Source organism: Balaenoptera physalus (genome assembly GCF_965194825.1).
Source record: "Balaenoptera physalus genome assembly, chromosome: 20".
Classification (NCBI taxonomy): domain Eukaryota; kingdom Metazoa; phylum Chordata; class Mammalia; order Artiodactyla; family Balaenopteridae; genus Balaenoptera; species Balaenoptera physalus.
Window position 1 is genome coordinate 6,700,192 of NC_138901.1, and position 22,559 is coordinate 6,722,750.

Consider the following 22,559-nt stretch of genomic DNA (forward strand, 5'->3'; position numbering starts at 1 on the left):
TAGTTTCTGCTTTATGACAAAGTGAATCAGCTATACATATACATATATCCCCATATCTCCTCCCTCTTGCATCTCCCTCCCACCCTCCCTATCCCGCCCCTCTAGGTGGTCACAAAGCACCAAGCTGATCTCCCTGTGCTATGCGGCTGCTTCCCACTAGCTATCTATTTTACATTTGGTAGTATATATTAGTCCATGCCACTTTCTCACTTCTTCCCAGCTTACCCTTCCCCCTCCCTGTGTCCTCAAGTCTGACCTGATTGATATTTATAGAATACTCCATCCAACAACAAAATACATATTCTTCTCAAGATCACCTGGAATGTTCAGCAAGATAGATCATAAAACACATTTTAACAACTTTAAAAGAAATCATAAAGTTTGAAATTATAAATTAATAGTATTAGTTATTTGAACATAAATAGCCCTAGAATAAAGAAAATCAATTTATCATCCTATCACATTTTAATGGACACAGTCCCTAAAGAATATCTATTTTTCTTTACTTATATTGTTTGCTCAACAATACACTTTCTGATATCCTCTGCCTGGCTAACACCTACTTATGCTTAATCCAAACTTAAAGATTAAAAACTTTAATATGGTACAATAAAAGCATAAACAAAGTTAATCATTAGAAAACAATCCACAGGAAATAATGAAATATTTATGGCATAAAAGATTAATGTCCTTAATATATAAAGAGATTTTAAAATCAATACAAAAAGATGAGCACATTTATTCTTGACTCTTAATCCATTCTCTACACAATAGCCAGAGTAGTATCTTTAAAACTCAAATCTGGCCATGTCACTCCCCTATTTAAAGTCCTTCCATGGTTTGAATTGCTTAGAATAAAGTCCAAAACCTAGCCCACAGATCTGGTCCTTACCTCTCTAGACTTGTCTCCCATCATTTTTCTCCCCTCCCTTTCTGGACTCCAGCCAGACGGGCTTTTGTTTTCAGCTCCTGACCACCGTGAAGTTTTTTCCCATGCTGATCAATGTGCCTAGAGACACACCACCACTTCCTTCACCTGACCGATGCCCACTCTTCCTCTAGATCTCAGCTTAAACATCATTTCTCAGGGAAGTCTTCCATCATCAACTCCAGATCAGTTCAGATCCTCCATTATGCACTCTTCATAAGCCTTGAGCAAACAGATGAAATCATGTTTATGAACCTTCAGCGCTCAGAACCAGACCTCAAGAAGTGGTGACCCTCCCCAGGAATGTAAAGTTCAGGGCAAAGCAGCTGTTGGCTTCTGGAACCTTCTTAACTACAGTAGTCATGGATGGTGAGGAAGCTCAGGGAAAAGTTATGATGAGAGTTTCTTTTAAGCTGTTGACCCTTAAATTATTTTTGAATAGACAACTTTGAAAACATAATGAAATCTATGAGACTTCTCTCCATAAAAATCCACATAAGCAAAACTTTTTAATAACATGTTCCATCAAACAATGTTTCACAGTTCACCTAAAGTCCATCTATTCACCTCAGGTTAAGAACCCCAACCATAGGACTACTGAGAATCTCATACATACAAACACATTTTCCCTGGCTTTGTTCATTTAATTAATACTTATTGAATATCTATAGTATAGAGATTCCAGTAATACTAACACCTGGTAAGTGAAACTTGTTTTACAGTTTAAAAAGAAAGAAAGATGTTCACAAAATTGTCTCATTTACTCCTCACAAAAACCCAAAGAGGTAGGCACACATAGCTCTACCTATTTTACAGATGAGAAAATGTTAGCAATCCCAGAGAACTTAAGTGATTTGGTTAAAGCTACCCAGCCAGAAAAGGAATTGAAGCCCAGAAGTTAAATGCACCCTTTTAAACTTAGGCCTGGTCCTTTCCCTCCATATTAATATTGACTCTAGAGGCCGGTGGTGATAGGACTTGTGTCTAATGAGGTAGCTGCCTGCTGAATGTCAAGGTCATCATATTAGGAAAACCTCTGAGACCACAGTCTCAGCTTCCAGTTCCCATGGTGGTCATCTTCATGCTCACCTTTCCCGGTGGTAATACAACTCTGCAAATTGGTGGTCCCAGCAGCAGGACTCTCCTGGTGTTTAGGGGAGGTAGACAGAGCTCCCAACCCCTTGCCCAGAGAGCACAATGGCTAACATTTTTTGAGTTCCTAATATACGTCAGGCACCGTACTAGGTTCTTTACATAAATAAACTCATTAAATCCTCAGAACAAAACCATGGTGTAGGTACTATTATTATTTCCATTTTGTGGACACTTAGGGGAGGTTAAGTAACTTGCCAAGGTTACACAACTTATAACTTTCAGAGCCATGATTTGAACTCTGGAGCCTGTGCTCTTAACCAAACAACCCTTCTGCCTTTCCCAAGACAATTGTTCTTAACTCTGGGGGGGACATATGCATCCTAGAGAGTGTAATTTAAGCTCTGGACCCTCCCTCTAGGAAAATGCAGTTAAGCAAGATTTTGAAAAATATTTCAGAAACGTCAGGGACCCCTCTGGGCCATCACCTGTCGACCTCATACCTACTGGAGGGAACTGTCCAGAGACCAAAAGAGAAGCGGCTCCAGCGCCGCAGGGCTTTGCCTCTGCAACCGCGGAGGAGATTTGAGCGGCGTGGTGTGACGGGCATGCTCGGTCACTAAGAATCGGGAACGGTGAGCTCCCGGGACCGCAATACCCGGAGAACGCAGCTGGGTCGCTGAGGCTCCGGAATCCGGTAGCTGAATGAGATACGCACGGGGCACCGGCTAGATTGAAATCTGGCGTCCCTCCCAGCATCCTGGAGTCACGAGACAGGGGACTAGGACAGAACTCTGGTCCCAGGCGCGCAGGGACTGTATCGCTGTTCCTGGTGCTGAAACGCCGCGGTTGCGGAGGGCAGCAGCCGCCGCCTGCTCTCAGGATACCGCGCCGCAGCGGCTGCGGGAGCTGTCCAGTGCTGAACCGGATGCGGCCCGGTCCGCGGGGCTTAGACCCGAGCCGGCTGCACCCCGCAGAGCCCGGACAGAGCTCCTGGGAGCACTGACGCAGAGCGCTGGGAGAGTGCGGAGCAGCGGGGTCCAAGCCAGGCATGGATCTGCAGAGGCTCGACTCCTACCAGGGGGGAGCTGGCCCTGACTTCCATGAGCACGTCCTGCATAAGGTAAGGATCTCTAGTCCCCCGCCCCCATCTCAATCCTGGGAGAGGGCGCCGTCACCAGTTCTCTCCGTTCCCCTCGCTTGCTTTTGGAACTTAAAGAGAAACTAGCCTGTATCTGTGAGCCTGGAGAACGCTTTCTGCGTGATCCTGTTTGCTGCTCAAAACAGATTCTTGAAGGCGGGGGAGGGGCCGCCCCCAGAGGTTCAGATGGTCAGGAGCTTGGTTCATGCATTTAAATCACCTGTGTCCCTTTCTCACTCACTCTTCCTGCCTCTCAACCCTGTGAACGTCGAGCACCTTTGCCCTCCGTAACCCTTGTGGGAGGCTACATTTGTCCTCCCACCCTTACCTCACAAGCTCCGGACCCGGTAAATCTGGTAGCTGTGGTCAAATATCTGAATTCCTGGCCAACTTGGCTGAAGTTAAACATAGAAATGATCTGCAGCAGAAATAAACTGTTGTTTTCAAACCAGACTCCCTTGTGCCTCCAGAAAGCTGCCCTCCAGCCATGACTCACTCATAGCCTCCTGAAAGTGTTTGCTTATTTCATTGTTCACACTCATCCCTTGCTTCCCTCATTCAAGTTTTTTATACAACTAAGTTATCAATAACATAACTAGATTATAACTAATTTATCAATCATGTAAATGATCAAAAATATCCTCTTGAAGTGATTGTTGGGAAAAAGTAGCAGCCTCTCTAGGCAACACTTATTGATCCAACATCCATCACTCTGAAGCATCAGAACCTTATATTTGCCATAAGAAGTCGTTATTGCACCTCATCCCTTTCTCTGCCCTCATTCAGCCCTTATATTTCCTACTTTGCTAATACCGGTTTATCTATTAGTCCCCTGAAAGGCTGTATACATGGTCCTATAAGTGGAGATTTTTTAAAATCGAAGTATCACTCTGAAAATTCCATGAATGTAAGCTTTGAAGTAATTGCATCCACTTTTCTCCCCTATTATACAGTTGACATTTGAGGAAACTCAAATCCGGAGAGGCAAAGTGACTTGTCCAAGAAAACAAGGCCAGGAATTATGATTCAAAGCCTAACATTCCTTTCTCTCTACAAGTTTGGTCCATAGACCAGCAGCGTTGGCATTACCTCAGAGCTTGTTAGAAATGTGAAATCTCAAGCTCCACCCCAGACCTGCTGAATCTGAATCTGTGTTTTAACACGATCCCTAGAAAATAAATATGCACGTTAAAATTTCAGAAACACAGCCGTGTGCCACACTGGCTATTTCTGACACAAATTGCAGAAAACCAACTACTAAGGGAAGTGGTCTATAGATTTGAATAGCCCAGTGACTTCTCCCTCCAGGTCCCTAAGCCCCTAGGGTATAGAGAAGGAGAAAAGTGTGTAACTTCCCCAGTCAGGAAGTTTAAAAACCACTACAGTTTGAAGTAAACTAGAATAAGATGTGTGTTCTTTGAGGTGGTGAATCTAGCCTCAGTAGAAAATGCCTGCAAACAAAAGGGAACATAATTACAAATCAATTACAAAAGCATCCTGGTGACTAGATACATGGGTCTCTCCAAGTTTAAACCATCTTATAAAGATATAAATATTCACTTTAAAAGCTTTAAGATTTGGTGGTCAAAGATTTAAAATTATTGATCAAGTGTGGTCTTTCCCACTTCAATTACCCACGCATGAAATGCAGGATGTAGCCCATGAGAACTTTCACTTCCTTTGGGTTTATTGATTACCAAATTGCAAGAGAGCCTTTTCCTACGAGTTCCAGTATATCTGAAGACAGGCGTCTACTTACCACTAGTAAATACTCAATATCTTCAGCTTGGTTGTAAGCATCTTGAGAGCAGAAGCTGGTCTTAAACCTTCCGTGATGCTCAACAGAGTAACATATGTGTGTAGCAATTTTCCTTTTCCTATAATACTGGTCACCTCCTCCTAATATTATTTTATTTTTGTACATGAATTTTTATTGTGATACGCTTAGAAACCTTTTTGTAAAGGGCAAGGTATCAACATATTTGTATTTTTTTATTAATTTATTTTGTTTATTTATTTTTGGTCTTCGTTGCTGTGCGCAGGCTTTCTCTAGTTGTGGCGAGCGGGGGCTACTCTTTGGTTCAGTGCACGGGCTTCTCATTGTGGTGGCTTCTCTTGTTGTGGAGCACGGGCTCTAGGCGCGCGGGCTTCAGTAGTTGTGGCTCGCAGGCTCTAGAGCACAGGCTCAGTAGTTGTGGCACACGGGCCCAGATGCTCCGCGGCATGTGGGATCTTCCCGGACCAGGGCTCGAACCCGTGTCCCCTGCATTGGCAGGCAGATTCTCAACCACTGTGCCACCAGGGAAGCCCCTGGAGGGGACATTAGTCTTAAGAGCAAACATTCCTCATGGGTCATGTATACATTGTAATGTTTACTGTATACATTTCACTTGATAAAGCTAATTACATCACATTATTTGTGTATATCCAAATTTTAAAAAGTCTTAAAGTTAAAATGGCAGTGTGATACAGCCAGCATATAATATTGGTCCACACAGAGTCTGATGCCTTATTCCTTGTTTTCCTTCTTTCTTTTATGTTCCCACTGAATCAAAGCCTTAAGTTACCTAGATTTCCATCTGATAGTCTGACTAAATTAATTGAAACTCAGATTTGAATTAATGATAGATCAATAATCTTACTAATTATCCCAAAACTATAAAAGATCTCCAGTTGATAGAGTAAGAAATGATGATTTTCCCTGGCATAACTCCAGGCATTCTTCTTAATCCATAAAATGGCAGGCACGTCATTCTCCTTCCTTCCATATATATCGAGTAAACCTGCCAGCGTTGGAGGGTCTCCTGCAGAGGCGGGGGGGTGGCCGTGGCTCACCGTGAGGACAAAGATACTGGCAGCAGAAGTTCTGGATATATTTGTATTATTTTTAAATTTGCTGTGTAATAGAGTCCAGGGAATCCTGTTGATTAATTAGAACATATTGACCATGGGAGGCAGGGCTCCCCTCCAACATTAGTTGCTAGGAAGGATTTTTTTTTCCTTTTTTTTTTTTAAATTAATTAATTAATTTATTTATTATTTTGGCTGTGTTGGGTCTTCGTTTCTGTGCGAGGGCTTTCTCTAGTTGCGGCGAGCGGGGGCCACTCTTCATCGCGGTGCACGGGCCTCTCACTATCGCGGCCTCTCTTACTGCAGAGCACAGGCTCCAGACGCGCAGGCTCAGTAGTTGTGGCTCACGGGCCCAGTTGCCCCGCGGCATGTGGGATCTTCCCAGACCAGGGCTCGAACCCGTGTCCCCTGCATTGGCAGGCAGATTCTCAACCACTGCGCCACCAGGGAAGCCCAGGATTTTTTAAATAAACATTTTATTGAAGTATAACAAACACAAGAAAAGCCCAAATCATATGTGTATACCCTGATGGGTTATCACGAAGAGCAGCTCTGTGCAACCACTATCAAAATAAAGGTAGACCCTTACCAGCTTCCCAGAAACCACACCCCACATACCCCCTTCCACACACACTTCCTATTCTCCTCCCCAGAGGTCACCTTTATAGAGGGGGAAGTGTTATTTAATGTTTTGACAGGGCTACCAGATTTTATGTAGGATAGTCTTAGAAACCTGGCAGAAAAGAGATATTGCTGTATGATGGAAAGAAACCCCAGGCTTGGAATCAGACCTTGATGTGACTTTGAATAACATCTGTGAGCCTTTTTTTCTTTTCTTATCTATAAAATAGGAGTAATAATACCTGGCTTATTGGGGTTTTTTGAGTGAAAATGTTAGATAACATAATGTAATTTCTTTCTTTCTTTCTTTCTTTCTTTCTTTCTTTCTTTCTTTCTTGGGTGTATAGGAAACATTCAATAAATGGTTGTTATTAGGACACACATCTTGAGCTCCAGAACAACTTCAATAGGTGTCACATTGGGTCTCACCTAAAATAATGAAGCTTTGTGAGAAGAGCAGCAACTTCATATGCAGAAACACACACATATTTCACAGGCACAATCCCAAGGGATTAAGCTCACACACCCACCTACACAAAAATCATGACTGTGTGAACCTTGCAACCCTGATTTCCTAAGATGAATAGCTCTTTCCTCTGGGAGGTGAGGTATGGGGTGCAATGAGACCTCTCATTAAAATTCACTTATCTGAAAAACATACACCAAGTATCATCAGCCTTGGTTGGCACTTGCACTTTAGCTCATCCCGAGAGATGAAGGCTGACCCAAATGAGCATAAGTAACTCTTAGAATATTCTTTGAGTGTGGGCTGGAAGCTGCGAACTGCCTGGAAACACTGAGTTCATCCATGACGTGCTTGGAGTTTTTAAATAGAGTTGCTGATGTTCTCACAAATCTGAATATTTGATGCAACTAAATAATTTAAAACATGTGAACAACCTTGCTGCTCTTTCCCTTAGAGAACTCCCGGCCCTCTTTTGCTGCCAGTACAGTCTCATGAGCCATCAAAGGCAATGATGTGAGTTAGGGGCTCAGAAACACTCCGTGGTGGGTTCTTGCTGTGTCAGGTCCTGACTGTGAATTCTGAGCAAAGGAAGTACAGAATGGGGGCAGCTTTTGCCCCAGATGCTAGTGAATCAGGACAAAGTGAGTTCAATACCTCACTTCCTGGACTTCCCTGGCGGTCCAGTGGTTAAGACTTGGCGCTTTCGCTGCAGGGGGCACAGGTGCGATCCCTGGTCAGGGAACTAAGATCCCGCAGGCCACGTGGTGCAGGCCCCCGCCCCCGCAAAAAAAAATAGAACTCACTTCCTAACTCATCCTCACCAGTGCTGTGATGAACACACACATGCCAATCTTGTTCCAAGAGGAGCAAATAAATTACTAAGTTAAAGTCAGTCTCTTCTATCGAATCTCAGAAAAACCAGCAACCAGGGGGCATAAAGGCATGGACGGTCCATCCATTCATCCAGGGCTTGGGCCTCACTGGAAAAAAAATGGAATCATTAGAGAGATAAGGATGAAAGTTCTCTGTCCTGCAAGGATTCCCTTGTCCTCTAACTCTGCTCCAACACCTCTTCTAGGTGAGTGGGAAAGGTAAGCAGGTCACCTCCACTCCTCTCCCACCTCTCTTGTGCTTGTCTTTCACGTCCCAATTCTACAGCTCATCTTGTATGTCTACCTCTTTCAATAGCCCACGTGCCTCATCTTGTCATTCAGCAAACATGTATTGAGCATTTTCAAAGGGTAAGAAACTATGCTGAGTGTTAGAACACACACACACACACACACACACACACACACACACCCCAAAAAAGTAGTTCCCACCTTCAATAAGCCCATGGCCTGTAAAACAGGCACACAAATTGCTATAATACTGTATAGAGTCTCAGATGGGCCCTGATAAAGGTACGGGAAGATATAGTGAGATAACCCAGAAAGAAATGGTCACTTCTGACCTCAACTTGAGGCCTCTCTCTCATGGCCTCTGCTTGAGAGTTAATATTTGAAAAAGGCAGAGTTCCGTATACCAGCCAGCCTCCCTCCCACGAGGCTGTCACCCACTGGTCCTAGAGAAGGGTCTGGGTTCAGTAGTATTGTTCTTCCTTGCCAGAAAATTTTACCAGAGAAAGACAAATCAACCAGCAAAAGGCCATACCAGCTATTCTGTCTCCCTCTACCATTCTTTATCCCTCAAGAGCACTTTTCTTCCATTAAACAACGGTAATGAGGGACTTCCCTGGTGGTCCAGTGACTAAGGCTCTGTGCTCCCAATGCAGGGGGCCTGGGTTCGATCCCTGGTCAGGGAACTAGATCCCACATGCTGAAACTAAGAGTTCGCATGCCGCAACTAAAAGATCCCTCACGCTGCAAGGAAGATAGAAGATCCTACATGCCGCAACTAAGACCCGGCGCAGCCAAATAATTAAATAAATATTTTTTAAAAAACAATGTTAATGAAACACAAATTTGTGGTCAAAGAATCCGATTCCACAGAAAATCCATGTCCTGTAGGTGAAGAGATTTTAGTCTCAAAGTGAGTTCATCATACCTCAATACTATAATACCTCAATAAAGTGGTTTATTTTCTAAAAAAAGAAAAAGAGAGAGAAAAGAAGAAGAAGAGGAGGAGGGGAGGAGGAGATGGAGAAGGAAGAAGCAAAAGAAAATATATATATAAAAGGAAAGTGTGAGAAGACTAGATCCGCTTCTTGCCAGATTTCTATCTTCAGCTCAGGAACAAACAAGAAAGCCAAGAAAGGTTAGCTGCTCCACTCCCTGTAGAATATTTCCATTTGCTTGTTTTCCTCTCTTGCCCACTCTGGAGACTTTTGGATAAACAAATGTGTATGTTACATCATTAACCATCTCTGACCATCTGGGACTCCTTTGGCTAATTCGTCAGTCCCGCCCAGATCCCAGCCAGCCAGCTAGCACGGGGAGTGATGCTGGCTGCTTCTCCTGCATAACCTTAGCAGGAAATGACCGTGACTCTGTCCATCGTCTCAAAGGCATTTTCCAGTCTCTCAGGCTTCCCTCTCCAAGCACTATTCCCTCTAATTTAGAGTTCCTGGGACCCTTTGTGAAGAAACTTCTGAAACTCACTAGTGTTGCTATGCTAATGTTTCCCTTGTGAGGTGTTCTGGGAAAGGGCTATGCCTTCCTTCATCATCAGGACAGGAAATCCAGCTTTGCTGGAAGTGAACAGCCAAAGGTGAGCACCAGGCTAGGGAATTGGGGAGCTGGGCATTTGAAATGGCTCTGAGTTTATCCCAGCATGCTCCTCGTTTCCATCCTCCTCTCTCAGGCAAGAGAAACCATCCTTGGAGATTCCAAGTGAGAATGGAGATCACAGCTCCTTTGCTACCTAGCAGAGAGCTCAGGCAATGTACCTCCCCAGATGGAACAGCCCTGGACCACCCTCCCATCTGCCAAGCAGAGGAGGTTTTCTGGGGACAAATGAGAGAACTCCAAGACAGCAGCAGATAACAGATCTGGAAATCTTAACCCGATTGCACCAATCAAAGCCTCCCCAACCTCACGCTGCTCCCAAAGTTAGCAAGGTCCTAAGCAGTGCAGTGAAAATAATATAACTGTTGAAACAAGCAGAACTCAAAATTCCCCCAGCAAATGATTCTTATTTCCCTGACCTTGATGCCAAAGTCTGCTCCCTCCCTTTTTATTTGCATTTCTGCTTATTAGCGGACAGTTTTTACCCATCAACATAAGGGTGTATTCTTAATAATTTGTGCTTATGTAAATGCCATAGGTATGCTTTCAGGTGTCTTGAACCAAGTTGTGTTTAAGCTCATATTTCCTTTGGCTTTCTAGTCCTCTGCCCCTGCTGCCAACAGCACACACACACACACACACACACACACACACACAGACATACACACACACACAGACATACACACACAGACATACACACACACACAGAGACATACACACACACAGACATACACACACACAGACATACACACACACAGAGAGACATACACACACACAGAGACATACACACACACATACACACATACACAGACATACACACACACAGATACACACACACAAACATACACATACACAGACATACACACACACACAGACATACACACACACAGACATACACACACACACACACAGACATATACACACACACACACACACACACACACACACACACACACACACAGACACACACACACCCCTCCTCTCACAAGGTATAGGCAGGGCCAGGGATGAGGCGTTCTTATTCTTTGTCTCTTCTTTTGTTGTTATGAGCCTTTTAAAGGCAAAGCAAGAATTTTCCCTCTTCCTCCTCCCTCTGCCATTTGAGTTTTGCGTCCACATCACTGCTGGCAACTCCGCTTTTTAAAAGGCGGCTCTGCCCTCTATCAGAGCGATACCCCCAGGGGACAGTCAACTACTTCTTCCAGCCCCTCCCAACTTCACAGGGAGCAGCCACTTAACCTCTGAGAGGGAACGAAGCCGCCGGTACAGAGCACAGAAGAGGCAGAGACCCCCTCCGACCCCTCAGGCACCTCCTCGCTCTGGGGGGGCAGCGCCAAACCTTCTCTTCACCCAGATTCTGCCCTCTTCTCTGGTCCCCTTCTCAGGTTTCATTAGGCTATGAACTAAATATTAAAATCATCTGCACTATAGTCTAGAGGGGCCCAGTAAGACTAACAATTGTTAATAATAAATGATAAAAATCAAGACAAATGGTTCATTTGTGGAGCATTATAGTTTACAAAAAACTATAATGCTATAAAGCATTATAGTTTATAGGTATTACAAAAAAAACTGTAATAAATGCTATGACACTGTACTCTTACCCCATGCTTTTTCCAGTAGATGTTATTATTAATTCCATGTTATAAATAAGGAAATGAAAGCCAGATGGAAAAAAAAATAGTTACTTGCTCGAGGTTCACAGCAGGTAGGCATTATGGGAATTCAAACAATAACAGCAGAGCCTTACATAGCACGTATGTGCCAGGCACTGTGCTAAGCATTTTATATCCTTCAGTCCTGCAACAACCCTATTTTTTTTTTTTAATAAATGTATTTATTTATTTATTTATTTTTGGCTGCGTTGGGTCTTCGTTGCTGTGCGCAGGCTTTCTCTAGTTGCGGTGAGCGGGAGCTACTCTTCGTTGCAGTGCATGGGCTTCTCATCACAGTGGCTTCTCTTGTTGCGGAGCACGGGCTCTAGGCACGCAGGCTTCAGTAGTTGTGGCGCTCGAGCTTATTTGCTCTGTGGCATGTGGGATCTTTCCGGTCCAGGGATCGAACCTGTGTCCCCTGCATTGGCAGACGGGCTCTTAACCACTGTGCCACCAGGGAAGTCCCAACAACCCTATTTTAATCTCATTTTACAGATGAGTAGACTGAGGCACATAGACATTAAGAAACTTACCTAAGGTCACCCAGCTAATAAGTGGCAGAGCCCAGATTCAAACCCCAGCAAGCTGGAAATGCAAAGAGGTAGAGTCAGGAGAGGGCAAAAGGTTTCTCCAAGGGGCTCACAGATTGTCATCACTTTAGGGTGTCCCCAGCTCTGCAGGATCAGAGATGAGTTTTGTTCACTCAGTCAAGGGTGGATCCATCTCAAAAAAGCATTAAAAATAAAAGCCAAAAAATGCAAAATAAAGCAAAAAAGAGTGGAACCATATCTCCAGGCAGGCTTGTGTTAATCAAACTCACAAAACTGAGGTATTGTCCTAGATGCCAAGCCACATTATAATCAGGGGATGGTTTGCTAAGCATGAAATTCAGAAAGAAAAAAGAGACTTGGAGAACTCAGCTGTTTAAAGATATCAGGCTGCTATGGTTTGACGGCTGGCTACACTGCAAGGACAGCCTCAATCTACAACCCCCTCCGCCCCTCCTACCCTTGGGTCCTCTCCACACTGACCTCTGCCTCCCTTGACTGTGTTTAACTGTGACTTAGGGCAGGTAGGCATTCTATTCTCCCCAGATATCCAGTTTCCAACACTCCTATAGGGACCACTTGCCTTTGAGTTTGAGAATGCCCTGGACTTGACCTGGTGATGGGGAGAGAGGAAGGTGGGGGAGGGATGCTTCCCCCAGCTGTCATCCCACCACTCTGCCTCCATCTCGCTCAGGGCCCATGTCAGGGCCTTAGGGATATGGGTTTCATGGGAGAGACCATGAAAGAGAAAAAAGGTGATTGCAGTCATTTCCTTATATCCCACCACTGCCCCATTCCACATGCCCCCCCTTGAAACTGGATATTTCTGGTTGAGAATCTTGAGAATCAGCAAACGTCTGCCGGGTGCCACGTGTCCCTGAGGGTCCAGGCACAAGGCCCATTCCCCACCCCAAGGAGCTGAGTCTGCAGGCTGGGTGGCTTAGCCGGCTGGCACAGAGGACTCAGGCCACGTCTGACTGTAGCCCATGTTGACCCATGGACATCAGTGCCCAAGAAGACTTCTCAAAGGTCAGAGACCTCTCGTCTCACATGGTGGGAAGCAGGGGACCAGGTCAAATGCCTGCAGCTCTCTCAGGCTGCCAAGTTCTGGGTCCTGATTCAGTCACTGATCCGAAAGGCTGTAAACTCCACAGCTCCAGGAAAGGGCCCCACCTCTGAAGGCCAGAATGGCTCTGGGCACCCAAGACAGGGATCCCTTCAAGTCCACGTCCAAAAAAGGAAGGGGTTTTTTCTGCGAAGTGCCCAGAGCAAAGATCCATGGCCCAAGCATGGCAGAGTCAGATTCAGAGAAACAAAGCTGGTACCCCTCCCTCAGCGTCTCTGAAGATCTGAGCCAAAAAAACATCCAAACTCAAAAATGCCAGAACCCTTTTTTTTTTTTTTAATAAATTTATTTATTTATTTTTAGCTGCATTGGGTCTCTGTTGCTGCGCGCGGGCTTCTCTAGTCGCGGTCTTCGTTGCGGTGTGTGTGGGCTTCTCATTGCGGTGGCTTCTCTTGTTTCGGAGCATGGCCTCTAGGCGTGCTGGCTTCAGTAGTTGTGGCTCGCAGGCTCAGTAGTTGTGGTGCAAGGGCTTAGTTGCTCCGTGGCATGTGGGATCTTCCCGGACCGGGGCTCGAACCCACGTCCCCTGCATTGGCAGGTGGATTCTTAACCACTGCGCCACCAGGGAAGCCCCCAGGGCCCGTTTTTGATTTGGATTATTTTATTTATTTTTCTTGTCTGATTGTTCTGTAATAGTTGTCTGATTGTTCTGGCTGCAACTTACAGTACTGTGTTGGATGAAAGTGACACAAGTGGCAAAAAAAAAAAAAAAAAAGGCCAGGGCCCTGACCCCTTGGGATGACAAGTTGGTGCATGAAGAGAGGCTTTGGAAAGACAGAAGTGAGGGGCCAGGTGAGCTCTGGGGTCATGCCCTCCAAGACCTTCACTCTGCCCTGCCTATGCCTGAAAAGCCAGGTCTGCCCCAGACATCAGAGACACCACAAACGCATGAGAAGGCCGCACAGGGTAGTCCCTGACCACCGCTTGTTCTGTCCACTTTCTTCTCATCTACACCCTGCTCTGTTCTCCCCTGTCCTGTCCACCAACTATCCTGCCCACTCCCTGCCCTGTCTGCCACCTGGCTCCATCCACCACTTGCCCTTTTCACTGATTTTCTTAGAGCAGGAGGCAGCTCCTTAGCAGTAAAAGAGAACTGGGCTCGGGGTGCTGTCCTGGCTCTGCATCAGCTGACTGACCTTCCCTGGTCATTCCATCCAAAAGCCCTTTGCAGCCTGCAGAGCAGTTGCACATAAGTTGTCACATGTGATTTCCACAGCACAGAGTGTAAGCAGCACAGACATTATTACTGCCTGTGAAAGGGGAGCCCTGTGGTCAGGACGCTTTTGATTGCCAGTGACAAAACCAACTCAAACCATCTTAAGCCAAAAAGAGAATTCACTGGCGAGCCGGGGGATACTGCTGACATCCGGTTCGGTTGGATCTGGGGACTCAAACGATGGCACCAGCAGCCTCACTCTCTCTGTCCCTCAACATTCTTCCCTCTGGTTCGACTTTAATTACAACCTCCTCCTGGGGTCACATGGTTGCCAGCAGCTCCAGGGTCATATCCTCACAGCTCCCTGTTTCAACTAAAGTCCTAGATTTAATGCTCATTGGGCTGAGATGGGTCACATGTCCACCCCGAAGGTGGAGTCGGTCCTGCCCATTCCTTATCAATGGAGAGTGGAAGAGAGCAATTTCCAAGGAAAATGGGGGTGATGTAAGCTGTGGGCTCGTCATGCAATGACGGATGTCCCTATGGTAATCCCAGAGGAGGTTGGGTCCCAGTGTCTTTTAAATGTTTTAGTGAGAAGTGATTGAAAAAGAAATGAACTGAACTTGTCACTCTCCCATCTAAATTGGGCTAGTTGTGTCCCACTCATGGTGTCACTTCAGACTGACTAATCCAACTTAGTTTCTTAGTAACCAGACTCAGGAAATGAACTGACGTCACCCTATAAAGGGATTGGTTTACTGGGGCTGTGAAGCCAGACCTCACCCTGCGGGTGGGAGTAGATTTTCCTATGGAGAAAGATGACCCAACTTTCAATTTTCAATTACCCAGGGAGGAGGCTGATTGGGGTGGGGGAAGGGGGGACGGGGTGAGGATGCAGGAGGTGAAGCTCAGGCTGGAATGAAGGAAAGTTCTTCCTCCTCGTTTTGGGATCAGAATCAGGTTGTGTGAAGATGCCTGGATTGGACTCAGGAGGGCAGATGAGAAGTGAGACAGAAGCCTGCCAAACAAGGCAAGCGTCATGAGTGTGCAGCCTGGGCCCTACATTTGGAAGGGCTCCGTGATTGTTTTAATACTCTGCTGTCACCATCTTGAGAGTATTAATTTTTGTACAAGGAACCCCATATTTTTATTTTGTGCTGAGACCCACAAATTATATAACCATTCCTGCTGTCAAATAGGAGCCCCTGGAGGGTCTGAGCGCAGGTCTCTGCAGTAGTTCCGAGCTATTCTTTGGGGTGTATCTCCTTTCTTTTGGCCTCACCCCACGCCTGGTTTCAAATGAGCTGTGAGGAGCCAGAGAAGGGCTATCTTATGCTCTGGGCAGAACGGCTGAGGAATGAGTTGCATTCCTCCCCAGGGCCATCACTGTGTCAGCAGCGGTGGTCACTGGCAAAGAATGGCCCAGCAGAAGAGCAGTCTGCAAGGGCCGTGGGCAGCAGGAAGCATGGCATGGAAGGCAGATCAGAACATCCAAGGGTGGATAAACGAGACCTCAGCCTTGGGCAGGCCCCTGGGGGTAAGTGACTGCCACATAGGCTGGGGGAGAAGTAAACGAGACTTGTGTTTGTGATTTGAGCATGGTGTTGAGTGAACAGTCAGCTTTTATTGGTGGCTATTAGTTAATAATGGGAGCCATTATTATTAATACATGTTTAATTACACATTTGAGGAAAGCAAAGCAAAGAAAAAAGTTACCTGTGATGCCACTGCTTCAAAACACCTACCTTAAATAAAAATGGAATTGCACTCTGAATATATCTATGTATATGTATATGTGTGTGTGTATATATATGTATGTGTGTATATATGTATATATGTGTGTATATACATATGTGATATATATATGTGTGTGTATATGTATGTATCTGTGTGTGTGTATATATATATAGAACAGGCATTTTGTCATCCACATTTTTTTAATGACTACATGATATTCCATTGTATGGATACATGAAAATTCATTGTTAATTCTGAAATTTTGAAGCTTAACAAAAGATACAGAGACTAGCATAACAAAAAAGAAATGCCCATGTACCCACCATCCATATTAACTAAATGCTAACATTTTGCCTTTAAAAATACCTTAAAGGAGCTTCTACTGGGTGTGTGGCAGTAGCTCCTGAGAGACCTCTCAGAGAGAGCTGGGGTCGGCTGGAAAGACATCAGCGGGGCCTACGCTATTACACACTGGGAACCAGAAGGTTACCTTGAGATCACAAGCTAGAGGGTCTGTGGCACTTTGGTTAAACTCCATCTTGCAGAGGACTGAAAAGACCCCGAGACACAGCTATGATTGTCCAAGGCCACCCAGCAAATAAACAAGAAAAAGACAGAACCCCGGGACTTCCCTGGCGGTCCAGTGGTTAAGACTCCACGCTTCCACTGTGGGTAGCACAGGTTCAATCCCTGGTTGGGGAACTAAGATCCCACATGCCATGCGGTGGGGCCACAAAAAAAGAAAGAAAAAGGAGGGAAGGAAGGAAGGAAGGAAGGAAAGGAAGGAAGGAAGGAAAGGAAGGAGGAAGGAAGGAAGGAAGAAAAGGAAGGAAGGAAAGAAGTAAGGGAGCAAGAGAGAGAAAAGAAAGAAAGAAAGAAAGAAAGAAAGAAAGAAAGAAAGAAAGAAAGGAAGGAAGGAAGGAAGGAAGGAAGAAAAGGAAGGAAGGAAAGAAGTAAGGGAGCAAGAGAGAGAAAAGAAAGAAAGAAAGAAAGGAAGGAAGGAAGGAAGGAAGGAAGGAAGGAAGGAAGGAAGGAAGGAAGAAAGAAAAAGAAAGAAAGAAAGAACCCCAACCCGGGGCGTCTGACCTCAGGCCCTAAGCTCCTCCCCATTGTCATGCTGGCATGTCCCACCCTGGACCGCCGGGGTCCACAGGAAACAAAAGCTTGCACTGGAAGCTGCCTCAAGCCCCTTCTGTTGCTGACCTCCCAAAATTCTAGTGTGGCCCTGGCAACAATCTCAGCCTAGCCCCGGACAGACACCGAAGCGCAGTCGATGCCAATGGGGGACACGAAGCAGATTCAAGACTTTGCCTCCAGAGCTGCCCAGACATCATTGGAAAGTAGGCCTGGTGCAGTGAGCCCCTGTTAATTGGGGCTCAGGAGCAACATTATCCCCTGGGAATCTGCCTCCATCAAAACCCCACTGTGACTGTCATACAGAGTGAAGTAAGTCAGAAAGAGAAAAACAAATATCGTATATTAATGCATATATGTGGAACCTAGAAAAATGGTACAGATGAACCGGTTTGCAGGGAAGAAATAGAGACACAGACGTAGAGAACAAACATGTGGACACCAAGGGGGGAAGTGGCGGGGGCGTGGGGGGTGGGATGACTTGGGAAACTGGGTTTGACACGTATACACAAATATGTATAAAATAGATAACTAATAAGAACCTGCTGTATAAAAAATAAATTAAATTAAATTAAAACAAACAAACAAACAAACAAAAAACCCCACTGCTGGGACTTCCCTGGCCGGTCCAGTGGTTAAGACTCCGAGTTTCCACTGTGGGGGGCACAGGTTCGTTCCCTGGTCAAGAAACTAAGACCCCACATGCCACACAGCACGGCCAAAAAAATATATATTAAAAAAACCCCAACAACTGCAATAGATAAACAAGGACCTACTGTATAGCACAGTGAACTGTATTCAGTATCTTGTAATAACCTATAATGGAAAAGAGTCTGAAAAAGAATATATGTGTATATATATATATATATATATATATAACTGAATCACACCTGAAATTAACACAGCACTGTAAATCAACTATACTTCAATAAAAATTTAAAAATTTAAAAAAAATTTAAAAACCAACTGCAAGATAACAACCCCAGGAAAGAAAGGCAAGATTTACTGACACCAAGACAGCTCCAGGGAAGAATCTCCTTCATTTTACCTCCACTTTCACATCTGTTCTCATGTCTCAGATATTTTTAGGTAAAATACTTCTCTGCTGGTTCTTCTTTCATTTGCCATCCAACAGACATCAGGGTGTTTCAGTGGGAGGACAAGGGTCTCTGGCGTTTAGTCCTTCTGCTTTTGTGGCTTATTACAAATCTTGCGAAGGCTGTGTGAACTTTTGAAATGAGTACATCGTCTGAACTTTGCAGCTCCTTCCAATGACCAGAGGGCTGGCACTGGGCAGTGTGGCTGAGACCAAGGGTTGTGACCTGGTGCTTCCTTGTCACAGAAACCCTCACCATCCTTGACAGAGGGGAGCATTCTGCATGGGGATGCCAGAAGGAAACTCAATGTGTTTGCTCCCCCAGTGACAAACCCATCACCAGATGTTTAAAGAGCACATAGGCACAATTAAGCATTGGCTTGTAGGTTTACTGGGGGAGAAAAGTCGTATTAATACAGGAAGAGTTGCATAGATTTGTTACCTTAGTATGAATGCTGCATAATGTAGACCAGCTTATCTGATGGCTTTGGTAATTAACATGAAGGCAAGGAGAATGGGCCAAGTGTTGAGAAGGGCCCTTAGAGCCACCTTAGGCAAGCACATTCTTCCTTGGAAGAAAACAAAGACAAACAATGAGTGGGTGGCTTCAGTGGATTTGGTACTGTTCCATTTCTTCATTAAGGTTGTGAGCAGGAGGTGTTTGCTTCCCTACCCTTTATAACGTATCTGCATCCTATATAAACATGTAGTATGCACCAAATATTTTATAACTTAAAATGAAACAATTAATAAACTAATAAAAAACAGGATTGAGGATATCTGGGTTTGTGGCACTGAAGATGGAAAGGGTGATAGGGAGGATGTGGGAGGCTTCAGAAACTCCCCAGGATGGAATTTTTATTCTGGAACATAGAGTAGACATCCCTCCTTTCTGCTAAGAGTGGATTTTCTACCACACAAGCATTCAGAATGTCTCTTCTCTATTTCTGACCCTTAGAAACAGAGTCTTACCCCTTCCTTAATTCTGAACCACTCCTCAGAGTTTCCTCAGCAAAACCAGTGGGTGAGTCACCCTTCCTTGATGCTAGAACCGCACCCCTTCAGGACAAGACCGTGTGAGTTTGCAATCACAGTGGATTATTTGGGGGAGAGCTTATGCTGGGTGGGGGAATCTGAGTGATTAAAGGGGCCTTTTTCCCAACTGATGTAGGGTCACGGGGCCCTCATGAGTGAAAACCTTAGAGTTCCGAAGAATAAGATTACTAGAAGGCTTTAGGGGGACACTAGACCACACTAGCTGGACCTAGAGGAGAGAATCCATGTCTAGAGAACAGTGTAGACAAGCTCAGTAGCTGCCAATCCTTTGTCCATATGTGAGCACCAGCCCTTGACAAAGTATCAATAAATTTGTAGGAGATTATATACACACACAACAGAAATCCATATTGGCATAAAGTCGCCAACTGTCCTTCTTGGGAAACACTGCCTATTATTCTGACTTGGGGTGCTTAAATGTCCTTTCTTTTATGAAACTATGGTCATAACAGACGGTTTAGTAGAAACTGTCTTAACCAATCCCTTTCTTTTTTTTTTTTAAATACAATTGCTTTTTTTAAAAATTAATTAATTAATTAATTAATTAATTATTTTTGGCTGCGCTGGGTCTTCGTTTCTGTGCGAGGGTTTCCTCTAGTTGCGGCAAGCAGAGGCTACTCTTCATCGCGGTGCGCGGGCCTCTCACTGTCGCGGCCTCTCTTGTTGCGGAGCACAAGCTCCAGACGCGCAGGCTCAGTAGTTGTGGCTCACGGGCCTAGTTGCTCCGCGGCATGTGGGATCTTCCCAGACCAGGGCTCGAACCCGTGTCCCCTGCATTGGCAGGCAGATTGTCAACCACTGCGCCACCAAGGAAGCCCCCAATCCCTTTCTTAACCAACTTATTAGATCAACCAACACCCTTCAATCTCTTGGTGAAGCACACTATCTTTATGCTTGTGGCAATGGGCAGATTCTCTTGAAGATTCCCTCGCTTCTGCTCTCACCCGCTGAGGTACGTGTTTAACAAGAGTCAACTTCATTCAGGCCCAAACTTGTTTAGGTCGGTCAAACATGTTAATTATAATTATGCAATTTAATGAATTCATCCATAAACTAACCAATTAAGAGTGTAAACAGAAAGGATATTGACCAATGACAGGAAATGTAAACAAAAAGAGAACAGTTATTTCTACAAAAACTAAATTGAATGCTTTAGAAAACCTCAAAGCATGCCATTTTTTTAAAAAACATCAAATTAGGAATGAGGGAGAGGACTGTAAAATAGTCACAGTGAAAACATAAAAATGAAAAGAGGTTTTGCAATCAGGTTGCTTCGTAAGTATCTAGAATGTCTTGCTCCAACGTTAGGGAAACTGGAACTAGAAACTCCAGGATGAGACAGTGTGTGTGATTTGTGCAGAAAAGGCAATGAGTCCCTCTTTCAGCAGACCCATCAGCGAAAAAGAGGCTTAGAGCTACATCCAAATACTAGCAAATGACGACACATTTAGATATTTTGAGCCAAAGAAAGCATTTAGAGAAAGAATATATCTTTTGTGTGATTCCTTGATTTAACCAACTTTTCCAATAAACTGACCAATAACAATTCCAACTACATTGGGTAAGAATGCACCTACTTGATAAAATAAAAGTCTGACTACTATATCAGTCCCTCCTGATCCAAAAAATTGTTGATAAATGAAATCAACTGATGTTAGCTGCCTGGCCCTTCCTGACCCTTCCTGCTAAAGGCCATGTATTTTGAAGATTGCCAGTGCAGTATATTTTTCTCCCACAACTGACTCTCAAAAGGGCTCTGTCCATAGAGAACAGACTTGTTTGCCAAGGGAGAGGGAGGGTGGGAGAGGGAAGGATTGGGAGTTTGGGGTTAGCAGATGCAAACTATTATATATAGAATGGGTAAACCACAAGGTCCTACTGTCTAGCACAGGGAACTATATTCAATATCCTGTGATAAACCATAATGGAAAAGAATATTTAAAAAGAAGATATATATATATATGTGTGTGTGTGTGTATATATATATATATATAAAATATGTATAACTGAATCACTTTGTTGTACAGCAGAAATCAACTACACTTCAATTTTTTAAAAAGGGCTCTGTCTTCTGGTAAATGCCAGAAGTAATGCCACCCTCACTCAGATCAGCAGAACCTTATCTGAACTTTCTCTCTCTTGCAATAAAGGTACTAATCCACAACCCAAAGTCTGCCTTAGCAAAGTCTTCACGGAGCAGCCGGATACGGTTGAGACAACACCTAGATGCCAGTCTATAAACTTTATGAAACAATTTCCCTTCAAACCTCTTGCACATGTTTGCCTCCCTTCCCCCACCCTGACTACTTCCCCAGCGCTCTCAGGACTGAACAAATCTTGCTGGGTTCAGGGCACAGTCCTGTAGTCATGACCCAAAACCTAAAGAACCTAAATGCCTCCTGTGAGGACCACCAGTCAGAAATCTGCTCCGTCCAGCTATAGAATGGACTGGACAAATTTCACAAATATCATGGGCTAGTCAACTCCATGTCTAAGGACATGAAAAGGTCTCTTTTCAGACAACCACCCATCCAGATGGCTGGAATATGGGATAAAAACATTATATCCAGCGATATATCTGGTAGACACCTTTTTTAAAGCTTGAATGAGGCAATTAAAAGTGTGAATCAGAGTGAATCTGTCTTCTAAGCTGATTTACCTTTCCTCGGCTCAGCCAGGCGGCCAGGACCTTCCACATCCAGCCCATATCCACCATCCAGACAAAGTCAGGATGGGGGGGCTGGCGAGAGGGAAGTCCAAGAGGGAGGGGATATAGGTATACCTATAGCCGATTCACTTCATTGTACAGCAGAAACTAACAGAACATTTTGGAGCAATTATACTCCAATAAAAAAAAAAAAGAAGAGGAAGAAAAAGCAACCAGACTCCTCCAGTCAAATCAAACTGAGCTGAATACTAGTCTGTGTTCCTAGATATGTCACAAATTTCATGACAGTAAATCTTTACTAGTATCTGTGGTAGATTCCAGAGAAGATGAGTTCCTTACAATCCAACAGAAGCTTGTATTGAGTGATTCTATTTTGTCCGGGCTGCTTAAAAACTCAGCAATAAAGGCACTTGACGCACAACAGTTAAAATGGCACAGTGACGCCATTCAGAAAGTGACTGTCCATTATGACTTATTCATAGAGCTCAATTCACTCTCATTTTGTTCTGCTTTGCACTTTTTCATTTAAAGGTCTCTCTACAGGCACTTCTTACTCTGT

The 22,559-nt window shown here is 44.5% G+C and overlaps 1 protein-coding gene across 1 annotated transcript in view; it reads left to right on the forward strand.

Annotated features, from left to right (window-relative positions):
* Positions 1 to 796: 796 nt before the first annotated feature.
* The window catches only part of RAB37 (RAB37, member RAS oncogene family), a 73,921-nt gene continuing 52,158 nt past the window's right edge, over positions 797 to 22,559 (forward strand). Inside the window, exon 1 of the mRNA XM_082440555.1 lies at positions 797 to 3,143. Within this exon, the coding sequence (XP_082296681.1) occupies positions 3,072 to 3,143 (72 nt within the window). The 5' untranslated portion in view covers positions 797 to 3,071. The remainder of the gene's footprint in view (positions 3,144 to 22,559) is intronic.